Source organism: Drosophila gunungcola (assembly GCF_025200985.1).
Source record: "Drosophila gunungcola strain Sukarami chromosome 3L unlocalized genomic scaffold, Dgunungcola_SK_2 000002F, whole genome shotgun sequence".
NCBI lineage: Eukaryota > Metazoa > Arthropoda > Insecta > Diptera > Drosophilidae > Drosophila > Drosophila gunungcola.
In genome coordinates this window covers 5,773,558-5,789,253 of record NW_026453178.1, presented here as the reverse complement: position 1 = coordinate 5,789,253, position 15,696 = coordinate 5,773,558, and the positions used below count along the sequence as shown (strand labels likewise).

Genomic DNA, 15,696 nt, shown 5'->3' with positions numbered 1-15,696 from the left:
GTGTTAAATTGATTTGGCCTTTCCCACTAACATGGCAGACATCGGCTTCTCCTCGGGAGATGATGAAGATGATGGCCATGTCGGCATCGCTTTTCATTCCCATCCCCTTGAATTGCTCGGGTGCAATCTGGAGGAGGATGTGCCAAGTGTGGATAAGGTCGGGCTATCAATGGCAGCTCTGTCAGAATGAAATATACATGCGACTTGTCAACCGACTTGCGTTTCGATGAGAGACTGTGATGTGATAAAGTGTCGTTTTTATTGTATATTCATATTTAGATGATACGCCTCATTAAAATCCATAATGTTTGGGGAAAGGCGTAAATCTATTTATTAAATAAGCGGGATAGGTGTTAGGTTGATTTATTGCCTTTTGTTTTACGAGCTGGAGGCATTGTCCTTTAACCCATCTTTATTATTGCCACCATTGAGCTATTAAGAAATTAAGGCCTTACTAGTTATTAAATTTTAACCCAACCCTTTCTCCGTTTAAAATCAGTTTCAGATAACAAACTAAAGGCGTTTAAAATATCACAATCAAATAGTTCTGTCTCTTATTTAAATTTCTTGAGATTAATTCGAAGAATTTAATATGAACTGTATTTATCAAATTTTATGTGTCTCATAGGCCATCTTTAAAGGCTTGTATTTTGATTGTATAAAGGTTTTTGGGGTTCTTAACTCTTTTCTCCATTAATGCTCTGTCGCGTCGACCCTACATTAGACATCCGTCCAAAAGGTCGACTTTCTTGTCAACTGCATTGTAACAGGTCCGCCTTTTGCGCTTCTGTAAGTCCCTCCTCCGCTGCCACGCCCACCGCTTGATCACGCCCACTCCTGACGTCATTTGTCAAATTTTGCGGCATTACCTGGCCAAAAAGACATGGCCATGGCCAAACATTGTGCCAGTTGTCGGCCCCACCCACTCGACCCCCCCTTTCTGGCTCATCCGGCGACTCATCGCAGTCCTTGTGGCTAATATTGACATTCCTAATCTGTGCTCCGCTGCGGTGGCCGTTAAAATGCCGTGTCACTTCGTTAGTATGCGTGTGTGGTGCGATTTGTATTTGAGTATCTGCGTATCTGCGTATCCTTGTATCCTTGTATCCTCATATCTGGGTATCCGTGTTTCCCTGTTTCTCTGTTTCTCTGTTCTCCTGTAGCCGCATGTGTATTTGTCTTGAGGTCGCGTTCGGTTCGGTTTTGGGTGTGTTTTGTTTTTGATTCATGCCCCGCTATCAACACTGGGCGTGTTCCCAAACTGGTTCATTTATATTTGATGATGACATTGCCGACATCGGCCGAGCAATCAAACTCCCGGCTTCAGTTTATTAGTTTAAGTAGCTACATTTTGGGAGTGATTAGTGCGGGGCGTAGTCCGATGTGGTCGGCTGCTAAAAGGGAGCCTGTGGGGTCACTCAGAGAAAACTATGTTTGTTAACAAATGTGGATCATTATTTGGTGGACTCCCTTTTTGGATTGCTTTAAAGTGATAAAGATCTTTGAAATTCTGCTCCAAGATATATTCCACATATATTCCAGAAATTACAAAAATTTAAATTATTTAAATGTAATGGAAAGAAAGCAAAAAATCTACTGTAACACATTCAAAGGTCTAAACACACATAAAGGGTATCAATTTTGGCTTTAACATAGTTTAAAATCCGTTAGTCTGAGTGATATTTTAAAACTAATAAATTTTGATCAAGTGTGTTAATTTAAATGTTAAGTTCTGGTACCAACTTAAAGATATATATATTTTTTGGTTGCATACCCAAAGGCACCTTTTTCGGTGACTTCAAAACACTGCAAATTTCTATAGATTATTTTTGGCTAGTGCACAGACACACTCAAAGTGCTGGCCACTGCAGTTTGAATCGCTTTTTAACAACGCTGCAATTTCTGTACCCATTTTGTGGCTGGTGATGATGAGCCACCCGGGTGGTGCATTGGGTGACGGGGTGGTGCCAGGGAGGTGCCAGGAAGGTGCCAGGGTGTTGCTATAGGTTGGTGCCGGGTTCAACGTTGTCTCGGACGTCATGTTGTTACAGTTACTTTCTTGCAGCGCACTCTCAACTTGATTTCTGCTCGTTTTTTGCCTTCGCAAATTGTTAGAGGGAACGCCCGCGGAGCACCACCCGACCACAAGCTCCAGTCCTAACTCAACCTGGCTAAAGTGCAGCACAGACAAAAAAACAAAAAAAAGAACAAAATAAACCAAAGAGGGAGGAAAAACTAAAAGCGACAGGAAGAAGGAGACCAAAAACAGAAGCCAGGAGCTGAGCAAGAAGACAGGACTCAGGACTCAGGACTCGGGACTCGGTACTCTGGGCCAAAGCGATTTGCCTTGCCAAAAGCTGCACGACCAACTTTGTAGTAACATCTAAACCTCCCCTCTCGCCCCCCCTCGCTCTATCTCCCAGAAATCGCTTGGGTGTGTGTGTGTGTGAGTGAGTGAGGGCGACAGCACAAGTGTTTTAATTTTACGACATTGTATGAATTTTACTGCTGGCACTGCAGAAACATCAGCACCGCTGTTACATATCGTTAGCTTCCTTAACGGACATATCCCACATCGCCCCCGCCATATAGCCTGGTGGTGGTGGAGGGGGTGGTATGAGGGGTTGGTAGTGGGGGTCGAGCTCCATCCCCGTTGTCTGCGCCGTGCTCATAAATTGCAGCTTGCAAGCGTCAGTGCAATCAGCGTCATCAGCTTCATCCGGTTTATTCGAGGGTCCCTCGAACCATGGGCCCCTCTCCACTCCTCTCCACTCCACTTCACTCGCCTTGGATTTACCCATCGCATCCCATATCCAACCCAACCAACCATGACAGCCTCTGAACTTAGCCCAGGTCTCCGGGGTTTACTTAGCTTGTGGGTAATTTTTTAAAAATTATACAAATTAAAATTGGTGGGGCCCTGCGATGGGCCCACTGTGCCTTAACTGCCGTCACTTAACGTTAACAGTTTACGCTTGCCTGCAGGCCAAAAAGGCTGGCGTTGCACTGCACATACGCATGTCCTGACACTCGGCAGCTAGCAAACACGGATGCACTGCGGGGAAATGTCTGGTAAGCGATGGCACTAACGTTTCCTAAGTTTTCCGAATTGTACAGATTGCAAGAGAATCAGGTCTAGTGAAAATTGATAAAGCTGTTTAACTAATGTGAGCAAACAAATCTTAATCAATTGCATTTACTAAATAAGAATGATAATAGTGTGATAAAACTCTTTTTTAGATAATTCTGATACATTTATGTTCTGTATAAGAAACTAAACTTAAAAAAGGTATTATAATTAATTAAACAAATTTTGAAGCATTAGTATCAACTGCATGAAACTAAAAAACGTAAGATTGGAAACCTAATAATGGAATTTCAAAAATTGGAACATTATATTAATTAAAAGAAACTATTAAATTGTTTTATAAATAATACCTTAAAGTACCTTAAGGAACTGGAAACATGTTTTTGTATAGCAATGTTAAGAATTATAGGTTAAACTATGAACGAACTAATGAATAACTTTAAGTAAAAACCTAAAACCTTTAAAACACATTTTTTGAAGTGCTCTCAACGCACGCAAAAGACATATATTTTGTAAAGCCGTCTCTTGATCTCCCCGAGTTTAGAAGGCATTTTTGTGAGTGCACCTACATTGCAGGCCTGAGGCAGCCTGCTCGTCCTTGTCTCGCCATCATTTTCGGTGCTGGGTGCTCGACGGCTGCTGCTGCTGCTTTTGCTGCGCTAACTGCGTAAAGTTGGCACTTGAAACTGTCAGCTTAAAAATGCCAGCTGCACACACACACACACACACACACCGAGGGCAGAGAAAAGAGAATAAGGGGCCATGCATGTAGTACATAAAATGCACAAAATGGTCGAACGACTCATGGCGAAAGTTGGTGGCCATAAGTTACAGGAACTTAAGGGGATGAGTGGGTGGGGTCGAAGGTCGGAGCCTTAAGTTCCCCCAAAGTCTGAGGGGTCATAACTTTGGGAGTAACCCGCGTAAAGTCCCGTATAAAATGCATATTAAAATAGCGCCCCCGCCACTTAACCTTTCCGCTCATTACTAGCCCACTTGTATTAACCCGTTTTTCGCTTTTCTTGGCCCGTTGCAGATGGTGACGAGAACGAAGAAAATCTTTGTGGGCGGCCTCTCGGCGCCCACCACACTGGAGGATGTCAAAAGTTACTTCGAACAGTTTGGCCCGGTAAGTGGAGAACTCCCTTCTCGCCATAAACCAATGTCTTGCAGCCATAGCTACATCGAAACGGGAGCCAGTCACATGCCAAAATGCTAAACGAAATGAAGCAAAATAATAATCATAAAAAATCAGAATGACAGGCAGTGGAGCAAATCATGCAATCTATTCGCACTGCGCGTGTTCCCCCAACAATGTTCGGGGTGAAATTGTATATATATATATACTTGTATTTTTTGCTTGCCGTAAGCAGTGACACCTTCACTGGCTGCCACTTGCCACGTTTTGTTTGATCAATAAAAATGCCAGAAAAAAAAACCAAAAATTACAAAGCCAGCGAATGAAAGAGAAAAACCTCTGAAAAAATTCGAACCAAATTCAATCTTGACAAGTACTGCAAAGCCCAGGACTCCACTACGCCCCCCTAAAAACTCCACTTAAGCACACACACACATATGCATATCGAGTGTGCAGCTGTGTGTGTGCTTGCGGCTGAGTGCCGTTCGAGAGCTCTTTAAGTTCTCCATTCAGCCATGTTCGAAAAAAGGCCGAAACGGAGGCTTTGCCAGACTTGTTATAGCGCAAAAAACAAATTTTTAGCACGAGCACAGAAATCCTGTGTTGTTGATTACGATACTAAACGAAAATCGATTTGTTAGACGCTCTTACACCTTACCGCCGCCGATTTTAATGAGCGACTCTCTCGATCCCGTTGAAGCGCAAAAAAAAAAAGCCCCAAACACGGATTTTCATTAACGATGTGCTATCGGATGGTAAGGGGATATCTGAAGAGCATAGAATATGTGAAGAAGAGTTTAAGAATTAAATGTTTGGTGTTAGGTAAGACTGCACAATTTCTAAAGCCCTAAATATGTAAAGTTAAGGTTGAGTTGTATTATGTTGCTTAAAACCCTTTTTTTAGGCAATTTGGCCATAATATAAAACACTGCAAATTGTTTTTCTTGCGAGAAACTGTAAACCGATAATAGATACCCAAAAGGTATCACAAGATTGCCCTGAGAGCAGTTTGGAAATTTAACTCCCAGTCAATACTTTATCCCATAACTCAAACTTCCATTCAATATCCCCTGCTGGGAAAAAAAAAGGATGCCAATCCTCATCCTCAAACATTATCAAATTTCCGAGTCACCCAGTGACAAATTTGAATGATGGAAAAAAGTAGCTGTATCGGGTAGCAGCTAAAAACGCCAGTATTTGTTTTTTTCTCCAGCAAATTACTCAGCCTGCTCTCGAGGGGATTTTCGACGATTTTTCTCGATTTCCCGGCAACCCATCCGAAAGCCACCTCCCCCGGCCCACCCACGAGAATGAAATTCAACTCCGCAGGTAAAGCTTCCGATAATTGACATAAATTGGCGCAACTTTTTGTCAGCTCCTCGCCGCAAGACGTCAACTGCCATTTGCAATGCTCCATTGCCCCGCCCACTATATATACATATATATATAAACCTATAGCACTTGATAATGCGAATATAATGACGAGCGAGGGAGACGAACATCCATAAACGGCCATCAATCAAATCAGCGCTGGGTAACGAAATGCTTTTAAGTAATTTTCATCATGCCCGGCGAAACTGTCAAAATCCATAACGATCAAATAGTTAAGATACTACATCGCACGCAAATATATGTATGTATATGTACTATACTACTGCATATAGTATGGCGAAAAGGTGAAACAAAAGACGGCGGGCGATTTAACCAAGCGCGAATTCTTAATGGAAAACTTTTCAATTAATCCGCATCGGCAAAGGAAATTATAATAATAACTTGGCTGCGAGTGTATAAGCCCAGTGGCTATAAGCTGTGCGGAGAAACTTTCGACAGGCAAACAAAACAGAAGCCCAAGACCAGTTTCTCCCACCCCGTGGCCAAGTTATTGATTACAACTAATCCCCTTTGGCTTTTCCCTGCCGCCTCATTGGGCAGCTGGGAAAAGCCGGGGAAAAGCTGGGGAAAATCTGACGGGGGTGGGGGGAATGTTATGGGGTAAGCGATTTTCGCCAGGGCCATAAACAAAATAGCAAAATGGCAACCGGCGGCTTAGTTTACCTCTCGTCTTTTCCTCCAATTTTTCCCTGTTTTTGGCGGCAGGTGACCAGCGAAGCGTTAATGACTTTAGCGGCCATTTTTCTTCAGCTTTGGATGATGAGATGAGCGCGGAGAGATTGCTCCTGGCAAGATTGATTAGCCGGACAAGTCAGGGCGCGCCATTCAGTATGATTAATAGTTGCATGCGTAGCACCCACAACAACGGATGCCATATAGACGAGTTTATATATCAACAAAAGATAGAAATTTATGGCGCACTGCTGCCAGCCAATTTCACGTTGCCAGGGCTACCACTTTTATGTCAGTTCGCAGCGAAAGCCATTTCATTTTTATTGTATCTTTTCAAGTACCATTTTCAAATGTTTTCATAGTTGCTTAGCTGCATTTCCACTTTTATTTTGCGGTGCAGGAATGCCACTGTGGGATGCTCTTCATAAATGTATACTCTGGAACTCACATTTCCTAATAGATGAATTTGTTCCATTAAAACTGCATTATAGTGATAGACATATTCTATTCATCAGAACTACAATTTTATGTTTTGTTAAAACAGATTCCACTTTCAAAGCCGTAATCTTCAAAATATGCGTTAATTACATTAGAAATTTAGCATCCATTCTTAAAATATTAAAAATTTGTTTAAGAAGAAAAGGAAAAATTTTGCTTAGCTACTATTTTTCCTTACAAATATATACATTTGTATCATTAGGCCGTCTATGGCCCTTAAATCCCCACCAAAAAGCCCCTTTTAAATGCAAATCACAAAACTATTTTCCAAATGCAAAAACAAATCAAAAGAACTTAGAACTGAGAGAAAAAACCAACAGGATAAACAAAGCACAACGGGTGAGTTTCGAATTTTCCCTGCGCAGGTTTTCCCTTCAAATGTTCTATTTAACAAGCACACACACACATGCATATGGGATGGGAGGTGGAAATGTGGAAAAGTGGAAAAGTGGAAAAGAGGAAAAGTGCCACCCAGCTGACCTCAGATGCTGCAACCTTTGGCCACTGATTTTATTGCAACTGATGCAGCTGCTGCTTCTGCTGCTACTGCTACTGCTGCAAGCTCTGCGATAACGAAAATTCCACATTCGGAGGGGTTGGCAAGGGGAAAAACGAAAAGGCAAGAGGCTGTGGGAATCAAAACAGAAACGTAAAGCTCGTTGGCTAAAAAATTGCAAATAAACTACACATTTTGTAAAATCCCTCCGCATGGAAATTGCCCGGCCAACTATCAGGATCTGGCAGCCAAGTCCTGCCTCCTTTGGACTGGCTTTTAAAGGTGTTTACGGTGTTTGCTCTCGCAGATATACGCCCGTTCCCTATCTCCTATCCCCAATCCCCCCGCACCGCAAAGGTTAGTAAATTTAAGCGCTTTTTATAAGGATTTTATGGGGGCCAGGACCCCGAACCTCGCCAGGCAAATGGCCAAAAGAGCACCATCTCGCAGGGAGCCTGGCCAAAACGGTTGGCCAGGCCACTCAAATGTCAGATAACTCTCTTTCCACCTCTGGCGACCCGCCCACTTCGGTATTAATTATGACAAATCATGCAAAGCAAAGCCGAAACGAAAACAACAGCAAAAAACACCAAACTAATTTCATTAAAAAACAATTTTTTATGATTTAATTATGGAAAGGCAAGCGAGTGTAAGCTAAAATACACTGGCGCAAAAACTAACATAAATCCTGGCGAGATTAGTGATGAAAAATATTTTTACAAAGCTTAAAGCATTACTTAGATAATAATAATAAAATATTTGGTGGAATTACTGCATAAAATATTGTGACTAAAACATATCCATTAACTTTGTGTGGTTTATTTATTTTTTAGAAATTAACACACAAAATTGGGGCTCTAAATTTTGTATGAACACATGTATAAATTTTATTTGAAATAAAAATATATAAATCAATATATCTATAATAAATACTTTAGGAAACAGACTGCCATACAATTTTTATATTTTAATATACTTAGAACATAGAGTTTATGTAATAAATATAAATATTTTTCTGTATACATGTTGGACTTAGTTCTTCATAACATTTTAAATTCTTAATCATACGATATTATGGGGCTCTAGTTACTAGAAATCGTTAGCTAAAAAGCCTAATTTTAAGAAGTATTTTTGGCAGTGCCCAATTCTGGATGAGAATAGGAATCCGAGTGAGTCCTGGCTGCTGCTGCTCCTGATTCTGTCAGAGTTCACCTGGCTGTCATAACTGTGGGCAATTTTTGAGGCGCTCTGAATGAAGTGTCTCGCCCCCTCTCTTTCGGCCCCCAGATAGCTGTCTCTTTCGGGGAAATGTGGGGCTTGAGGGGCATAAATTATGATGCGCAAATCTTCAGCTGGCTGAATGTAAATGTAAATGAAGGAACGCCAGAGTTTCAGTGTGAGTGAGTGTGAGTGTGTGGGTGTGTGTGTGTGGCTGCGCTGACTGTGTGTGAGTGAGTGCACGATGAGTGGCAGATTTGCATAATCCTTAGCAAAAGGTTTCATGACAACGCTGCTCGAAATGTCAATGTGGGTGGATGTGATGTGCCAGTGATGTGCCCAAACCCTTGACAAACAGCAGGCCCCAACTCAAACTCAGGCCGAGAGCCACCCTAGAACCTTTCGAGCCACTCTAAACCGGCCCAATCATCTATAAGCTGCGGTTGCCTCTGCTCGTAATTAACAGCATACATATGTGTGGGTGCACAAACACACACCACAAACACACGGCAAACACTCAGCTGCCATTTACATAGCCAATTAGTTATACATAAACACAGACAGCAGCGACAATAACAACATCAACAACTACAACAACAGCAACAACAACAACAACGATGGCAATTTTCACCTTAATCCCTTGGCCGCAACTAATTTAATTGTGTTCAATTTGGCATAAAGGCGTTTAATGCAAAAGGCATTTGGCAAACAAGTATTCCCCTTCGCCTTTCGCAAACCCCATCCAAAACAATGCAATGCACATTTTTCATAGCTGTCAACTGTGGTTTGCAATCGCAATCAAAGTCTGAGATACTCTTCTATGAAGTCTTATCTTCCGTTGAGCTGAAAACCGATGGGAAATCAATAAGATGCATCCCTTTTTCTTGCGTTTAGGGTATGCGAAAAACTCTATTTCAGACGAAGACGTTTCGTTTTGGTCTCGTTTGGTTTCGTTTCGTTTGGTTTCGTTGGCCGGGCTCGTTGTTAATGCTTTGATAGACACATTACTTCCGTCTCAGTGGTTAGGCTCAGCTACAACTACAGCCATACGGAGATCTGGGGGGAGGGAAATCTAATATGTCTTGCAAGCGAGCGACTCGGCAGGGATAACCGTTTGTTTACATAGCCCAGACTATTTTCCCGGACCGAACTTAGCCACAGCCACGGCCAGGCACTGAGAGAAACAGTAGAGTTAAAAACTATTGTTTCGGAAAATATTTTAAATTTTTTGTAAAGTCTGGATCCCAAAAAACTTGTCACTTGCCCGGAGGAAGCAAAAAACTTGCTGGTTTTAATAAAAAGCATACCTTCATCATTGGTATATGTATATTGCTGTCTTATTCAAAGTCTTCAACAGCTCTTCAACAATTAATTTTTATAGTAATATTACAACAAGATTTCAAAATAAAACTAAAATGTAAATACTTTCATTAAACTTTGAAATAATATATGTAATTTTTTCATGCAATATTTTTTTTAGATTATCTAAACCCTTTTTCACAGATTTTACAAATCTTAAAAGACAATATTGCAAATTTTGTTTTAGTATAAGATCATAATTACTAGACAAAAGATTAAATATAAATATTTATATTTTTACATTTCCAAAGGCTTCTTTTCACAGAACCGCAATTTTAAAAAAGAAATTCGCTTTGATTATTTAATTATTGAAATTTTGTTGCTAACAAGATATGGCAGTACATTGAAAACATATCTTTCCAGTGCACTTGCAGTCGTGGTCGGATTCGAATTTGGAATTGGAGTCGGAGCGTGAGCTCGTGCTCGTCCTGTTCGTCCTGTTCGCTGGTTTCCTTCTGGTTCCTACGAGCTGCTCTGCATATTTGCTTCGTGCCTGGCATGGCTTTGGCAAATTGCGCAAAAAACATTGCACCAGTAAGCAGGAATAAGAAGGATGCAGGATGGGGTATTGTGGATGGTGGATGGGGGATGGGGGATGGGGGAACCACCAGCAGGAGCAGCGGCTGCAGATTTCATGCACAACAAATTGTCATGCGGACAGGCAGGCAGCCCGCACAGACAGCCTCGCAAACACACACACACACACACACACAGATACATATATACTACAGTCGACGAGCTCTGCGGTTGGTCCTGTTCGGGCTCATCTCTGGAAAGCCCCTCTGGAAAACACCCCTTCCCACTTCTTGGGCGGCTCAAGCACATGAAATCCTTACCCGGGCGCAAGTCAAGCAAACAAACAAACCGCAATGACATGCAGGCAACTCTGACGAAGGGGTTCCGCCCCTTCAGCAAATGCGGAGTGCGGGGAAATGGGTGGAAAAGCGTTGCGGCGCAGGAAAAATCTCCTGCTGCTACCCGCAAGACATTGGCATTGCCACAGTTGTAACCGGAAACTGTCGCACTTATTTGGCTACGCGCTAGTTTCGCATATTTCACTGTCAACTTGCGGTAAATAGACTTTAAACAAATATGAAAATAACTCGCAAGAAACTGGCTCACACACACACACACACACTGAGCCATCAGATATCCGCCTGGCAAGTGGGCAAGTGCAACAAAAATGCAAGAAAAATGCTAAAAAATGCGGAAAAAAAGTAAACTGTGGCTAAGCAAATGCCAAGTTGCTAAGTCTCCTCTCCGGCTTCCCAGCTCCGATTCCCTAACGGAGTAATGGAAATCAATTGTTTACTTTATATGAGCTTTTCAAGTGCATATTCAATATCATTAGATGCAGATGAGGTGGCATCATGTGCTGGGATATCTGGGCATCCGACCAAGCCAAGGCCAAGTAATAACATAATCTGGCTTGAAGTAGTTCCGTTTAGAGGCTCCTGCCTAGCCATTCGAAATTAGATTCTCCTCCTTCTGAAAACCCATATTTACCAGTCTAGCAAACTTCTGCGGGCCAAAAACTCTCGACAAACAACTCTCCAAGATGGAGAAATTTGCAAGCGGCCAGCCAGCTGAAAACTTCGCTCGCCAACAGAGCAACTTTTCTCATTTCCAGCTGCTGAAATTGTACAAGAGGAGGGCCCAGAGCTAGCAGGCAGGCGAAATCTTAATTTAAAAGCCAGCTGTTGAATCAAAGGTTAACCCACCGGTGCCCCCAGTTGTCCCTCTTCGCTCCACCAAAAAAAAGAAAATAGCTGGAAAACTCATTTTGTCAGCCATCAGGCAACCACCCAACTGCCATCAATCCACAGTCGCACATGCACACGCTTTGAAAAAACAGCAGCTGAGACTCATTTGCTTGTGCGAACAGAGAGAAAAAGTTTAATATTGGAACAGATTCAATGAATTTTTAAATAAGATTTTTTTTTATAAATCTGAAATTTATATTTCATTTTTCATTTATTTCACTTAAAGTAAAATGGGAAAAATGTATTTTATTCAAAGGCTTAAGGCTTCCCAATTGCGGAACTCTTTCATCATTTTACCTCCAGTAATCATTATTTCTGATACAACTTATGAAATGTTTTTGGTGTTTTACGTAACAACGTTTAATACGATTTATTAAATATTTAAAAAACACATTCTTAATATAATAAGAACATATATATATACATATAGATATTTTTATTTTATATATTTAAAACAAAATCAACATTTTCGAGAACGATTCCTTTAAAGAAAATTAAAAAAGCTCCTTATAGTATTTTTTCACCGTGCATATGTGCGGTAGGTTTTGGGTTGGGGTATCTTTGGCCACCTCTCGAGAGATGCAAATAAGCGAATATTCATTTGATGATACGAATACGAGTGAGCTACACGTGCGATGCGGTTGCCGCCCACCTCCCGTTCCCCGTTCCTCCGCCCCCTGCCCACTGCCCCGCCCCCTTAGCGACAATTTAAATGTACGTTTTATCGCAGCAATGCCACACTTTGAGGGGGCGCGGAGGGGGAGGGGGGCGTGGCAGTGGCAGTGGTGAATCGACAGCTTGAGATAGTCACGTACGCTCCTTTTGTTTTTCTGGCTTTTTATTTCGTGCCAATTGTGCGCCTAATTAGCCACGAATCGCGATGCCAAACGCGGCGGCATCTTTGCAATTAAAACGCACTTTTCCCCCCGGTAAGCACCCCTCCTGCTTTCCTGTGCAAGCGAGATGGCGGCGGAAAAGCGTGTGTGAGCGAGACGGAGCCACAAAATGGCGCACGTTGGCTCGCCTACAAAATTAATTTGATTTATGTACGCCACTCCGTCTGAATGTTGCTTGTTCGCAGTTGCCTTTTGCACCTGCCATGTCGTGTTACCTGCTCTGTTCTGGGCTGTTTTGTTTCTTGTTTTCTGTACTGTTGGGTTCTGTTCTTTTCAGCTCAGTTCAGTTCAGCTTGGATCGGTTCGGCTCGTTTCTGCCGTCCTGTCCTGGCAGGTAACGAATTTCTGGCAAAACAACGAATATAAAAATAAATTATTGCCATGGCAAATGTAAAGTGTCGAGTTTTGCGTGGCATATGTGTTTACGTCGCTCCTATAAAACAAGCAGCTACACTGGACAAAACAAATACGTAAAATAGGGGAACATTTATAGGAAATAGTAAAGATCCACAAAATTGTTTCTAGAACCATAACAATTTACATATACAAAATACTTATAGTGCATGAATGAGCAAGATTTAAAAAAAAAATTAAATAAATTATTTAAACTTCGTTTAATTGGTGTCTTCAAAATATGCTTATATTTAAAACAAATACCTTCTATTGTTGTTGATGCTTCCCAACTTAAATTATTGATGTATACTAATATTTGCCTATTAACTCGTCTTGTGTCCAAAGAATTTCTGCCTCTGCTGGAACCCAATTGCCATGTGTATGTTGCATTTGCCTCCATTTCGGGGGGTGTTGATCTACCAGGCAACGAAACAGCAACAAGCGACTGCCTTAGCCACATATATACATACACATAAGCCAACATATGCGACAATGCAAATAAAAAGCCATAAACTTTCATTTAAGTTTAAAATGGCATTTAAATGAATGAGTGCTAGCTGGGCTTCCAGCTAACTGCCTTTTCGTTTCTGTTGCTTTGGCTTTTGGGCCACTGGAGTCGCAAACACATGTATCATAATTCATTGCCATGTTTTATTCTGCAGCAGCTCCCCGTTTCACTCCGTTTTGTTTGGTTTGGTTCAGTTCAGTTGAGTTTCGTTTGGTTTATTTGCTTTTGGCTGCTGCGTGAAAACATAAATATTCAACACGGAGAACAACAACATTTTCGCTAGCCAAGGGCTGAAACACATATACCCGAATCGTTTCGGGCTTGTTAGACATTTTGTTATGTTCGATTCGATGGGGTACACATTACTCGAATGCCTATAAAGCAATAACCATCGATTTGCCATTGATAAGCCCAGAGAACGGACTGATGGCCCACGCGGCGTATGCGTAATGGCCTGAAGCCCAAAACATAAAAAAGATAAAGACGCCTGTTCTCAAAAAGGTACGACACTGGGAAAAAATTCAAAATGAACTTTGTAAAAAGAATTTTTCACTGTTTAAAGTATTTAACATTGTCTTAAAGAAAATAATTAAAGGTGTTTGAAAATATTTCAATAAAACATTTCGTTGTTAAAAATACCGCAATAATTTATTAGGCGTTACCTCACAGGTATTTGAAATATCTTTTTTCTTTCTGTGCACGCTTGAAAAGAAAACATTTGCCCTTTTTTAAATGGTTTTTATGCGGCGGTAATGCTGTTTGTTTATACTGGTATTTTTTTTATAGCTAAATTCCCATTTAGCTGCCTTATAAATATTAAATAAATTAAAATGGCAACTAATTGTTAATCTGGCCGGCTTGCGGCTTGTGCATATGCGCTTTTGTCAACGCCGGTGACCATCATCCGACTGTCCACTAACAAGCTCCATCTAGGCGCTGTGCCTGCGTCTCTTTCTCTCCCTGCTGGCCCCCTCTCTGTCGCACTTTTGCCATTTGCCGTGTTTTAAACGAAAGCACTTGCTGTGGTCGCTTTGAGCGACCCGAAAGTTAATCTCTGCCAACCGCTGCGAGCACCCTTTGCCCTTCTTTTCCCTTGGTTAGATATTTTGCTATTATTTTTTGCAGCCCTCTCTTTCGCCCTGCGATTCGCCATCTCTATCTGGCCCTGGGTTCGTTTTGATGCAACCGCAACTTACATTTTCACAGAGAGTGGCGCAAAAACTCGTTTGTTTGTTTATTCTGCTGCCACTTTTTATGCTTTCTTCCCGTCTCTTTCGCCCCCACTCTATCTTGCTCTTTCCCTCCGCGCGCGCGTGGGTGTGTGTGTGTGTGTGTTTGATTTGTGGCCGATGTGGGTGGTGTGAGGTCTTTTCAGAGTCATCTAGCCAGGCAATCACCCAACCAAGTCCAAGATAAATCGTCTTTCAACGCAACTCTCTGTGTGAGTGTGTGTGGCATAAAAAATCACACGATCAGTCATTACACACACACACACTGCACACACACACCCAGAACGCTTATATCTGATATATATAAGCACTTATGTTGTGTGTGCCCCAAAGTCATTTTGACTCTTGCATCCTGCATCCTGCTGCAGCAGTAACAGCTCCTTTTTATCGCGCCAACTGCTGCGCTTTAACAATTTTTTTATGCAAGCCGCGCTGCTGATTTGGCGATAGTGTCGTCGTCATCTTTGCAAGTCCTGCAGACAGAAAAAACTACTACTAAATTGGTCATTAATTTCTGGATTTTTGTTATAAGAATGGGATTAATCTTTGGCGTAACCTTCAAAAGATGTTGTTTGTTTCTGGATATGCGCGAAATGACTTACAAACTATTTTTTTTATCGTTCTAACAGTATGCGTTAATAAGGGAAATTACTATTATCAATTGCTTCAGTTAATTTTATAAAACATTGAATTGCATTCAGACTTTAAAATTGTATTGCATTTTAAAAGCTTTGGAAAAGGTATTTGTCAAATTATAGAAGTTTTTTGGCTTCAGCACAATAAATAAATGTCAATACAATAAAAATCTACACAAACCTTAACAAATATCTAATATTGCCTTCATAATATTTCGCATATAAATAGTTTACCAATTTTTCCAAAATTTTTGAGATAGTTGAACTGAAATATGGTTGCAGTGATAATGGCAAGGTGTAAAGCTTAAAGGGCAACCACATTTTCTCTGCGTGTGTCCATGCATCCTGCATCCTGCGTCCCATGTCCTTCATCCTGCTTCCTGGGTCCTGCATTCTGCATCCTGCCTGTCG

General features: G+C 41.5%; 1 protein-coding gene across 16 annotated transcripts in view; it reads left to right on the top strand.

The window, feature by feature from the left end:
- The window catches only part of LOC128257708 (RNA-binding protein Musashi homolog Rbp6), a 178,595-nt gene that overhangs the window by 113,665 nt on the left and 49,234 nt on the right, over window positions 1-15,696 (top strand). For 15 of the 16 annotated variants that reach the window (XR_008267890.1, XR_008267891.1, XR_008267893.1 and 12 more), the window contains one exon: window positions 4,125-4,217. Coding sequence is in view for 11 of the 16 variants with exons in the window: in XM_052988848.1 (XP_052844808.1) it covers window positions 4,125-4,217 (93 nt within the window). In the remaining 5 variants the exon portion in view is untranslated. Of the gene's footprint in view, window positions 1-4,124; window positions 4,222-15,696 lie in introns of those variants that run through there. The other variant, XM_052988854.1, reaches the window with a different exon arrangement.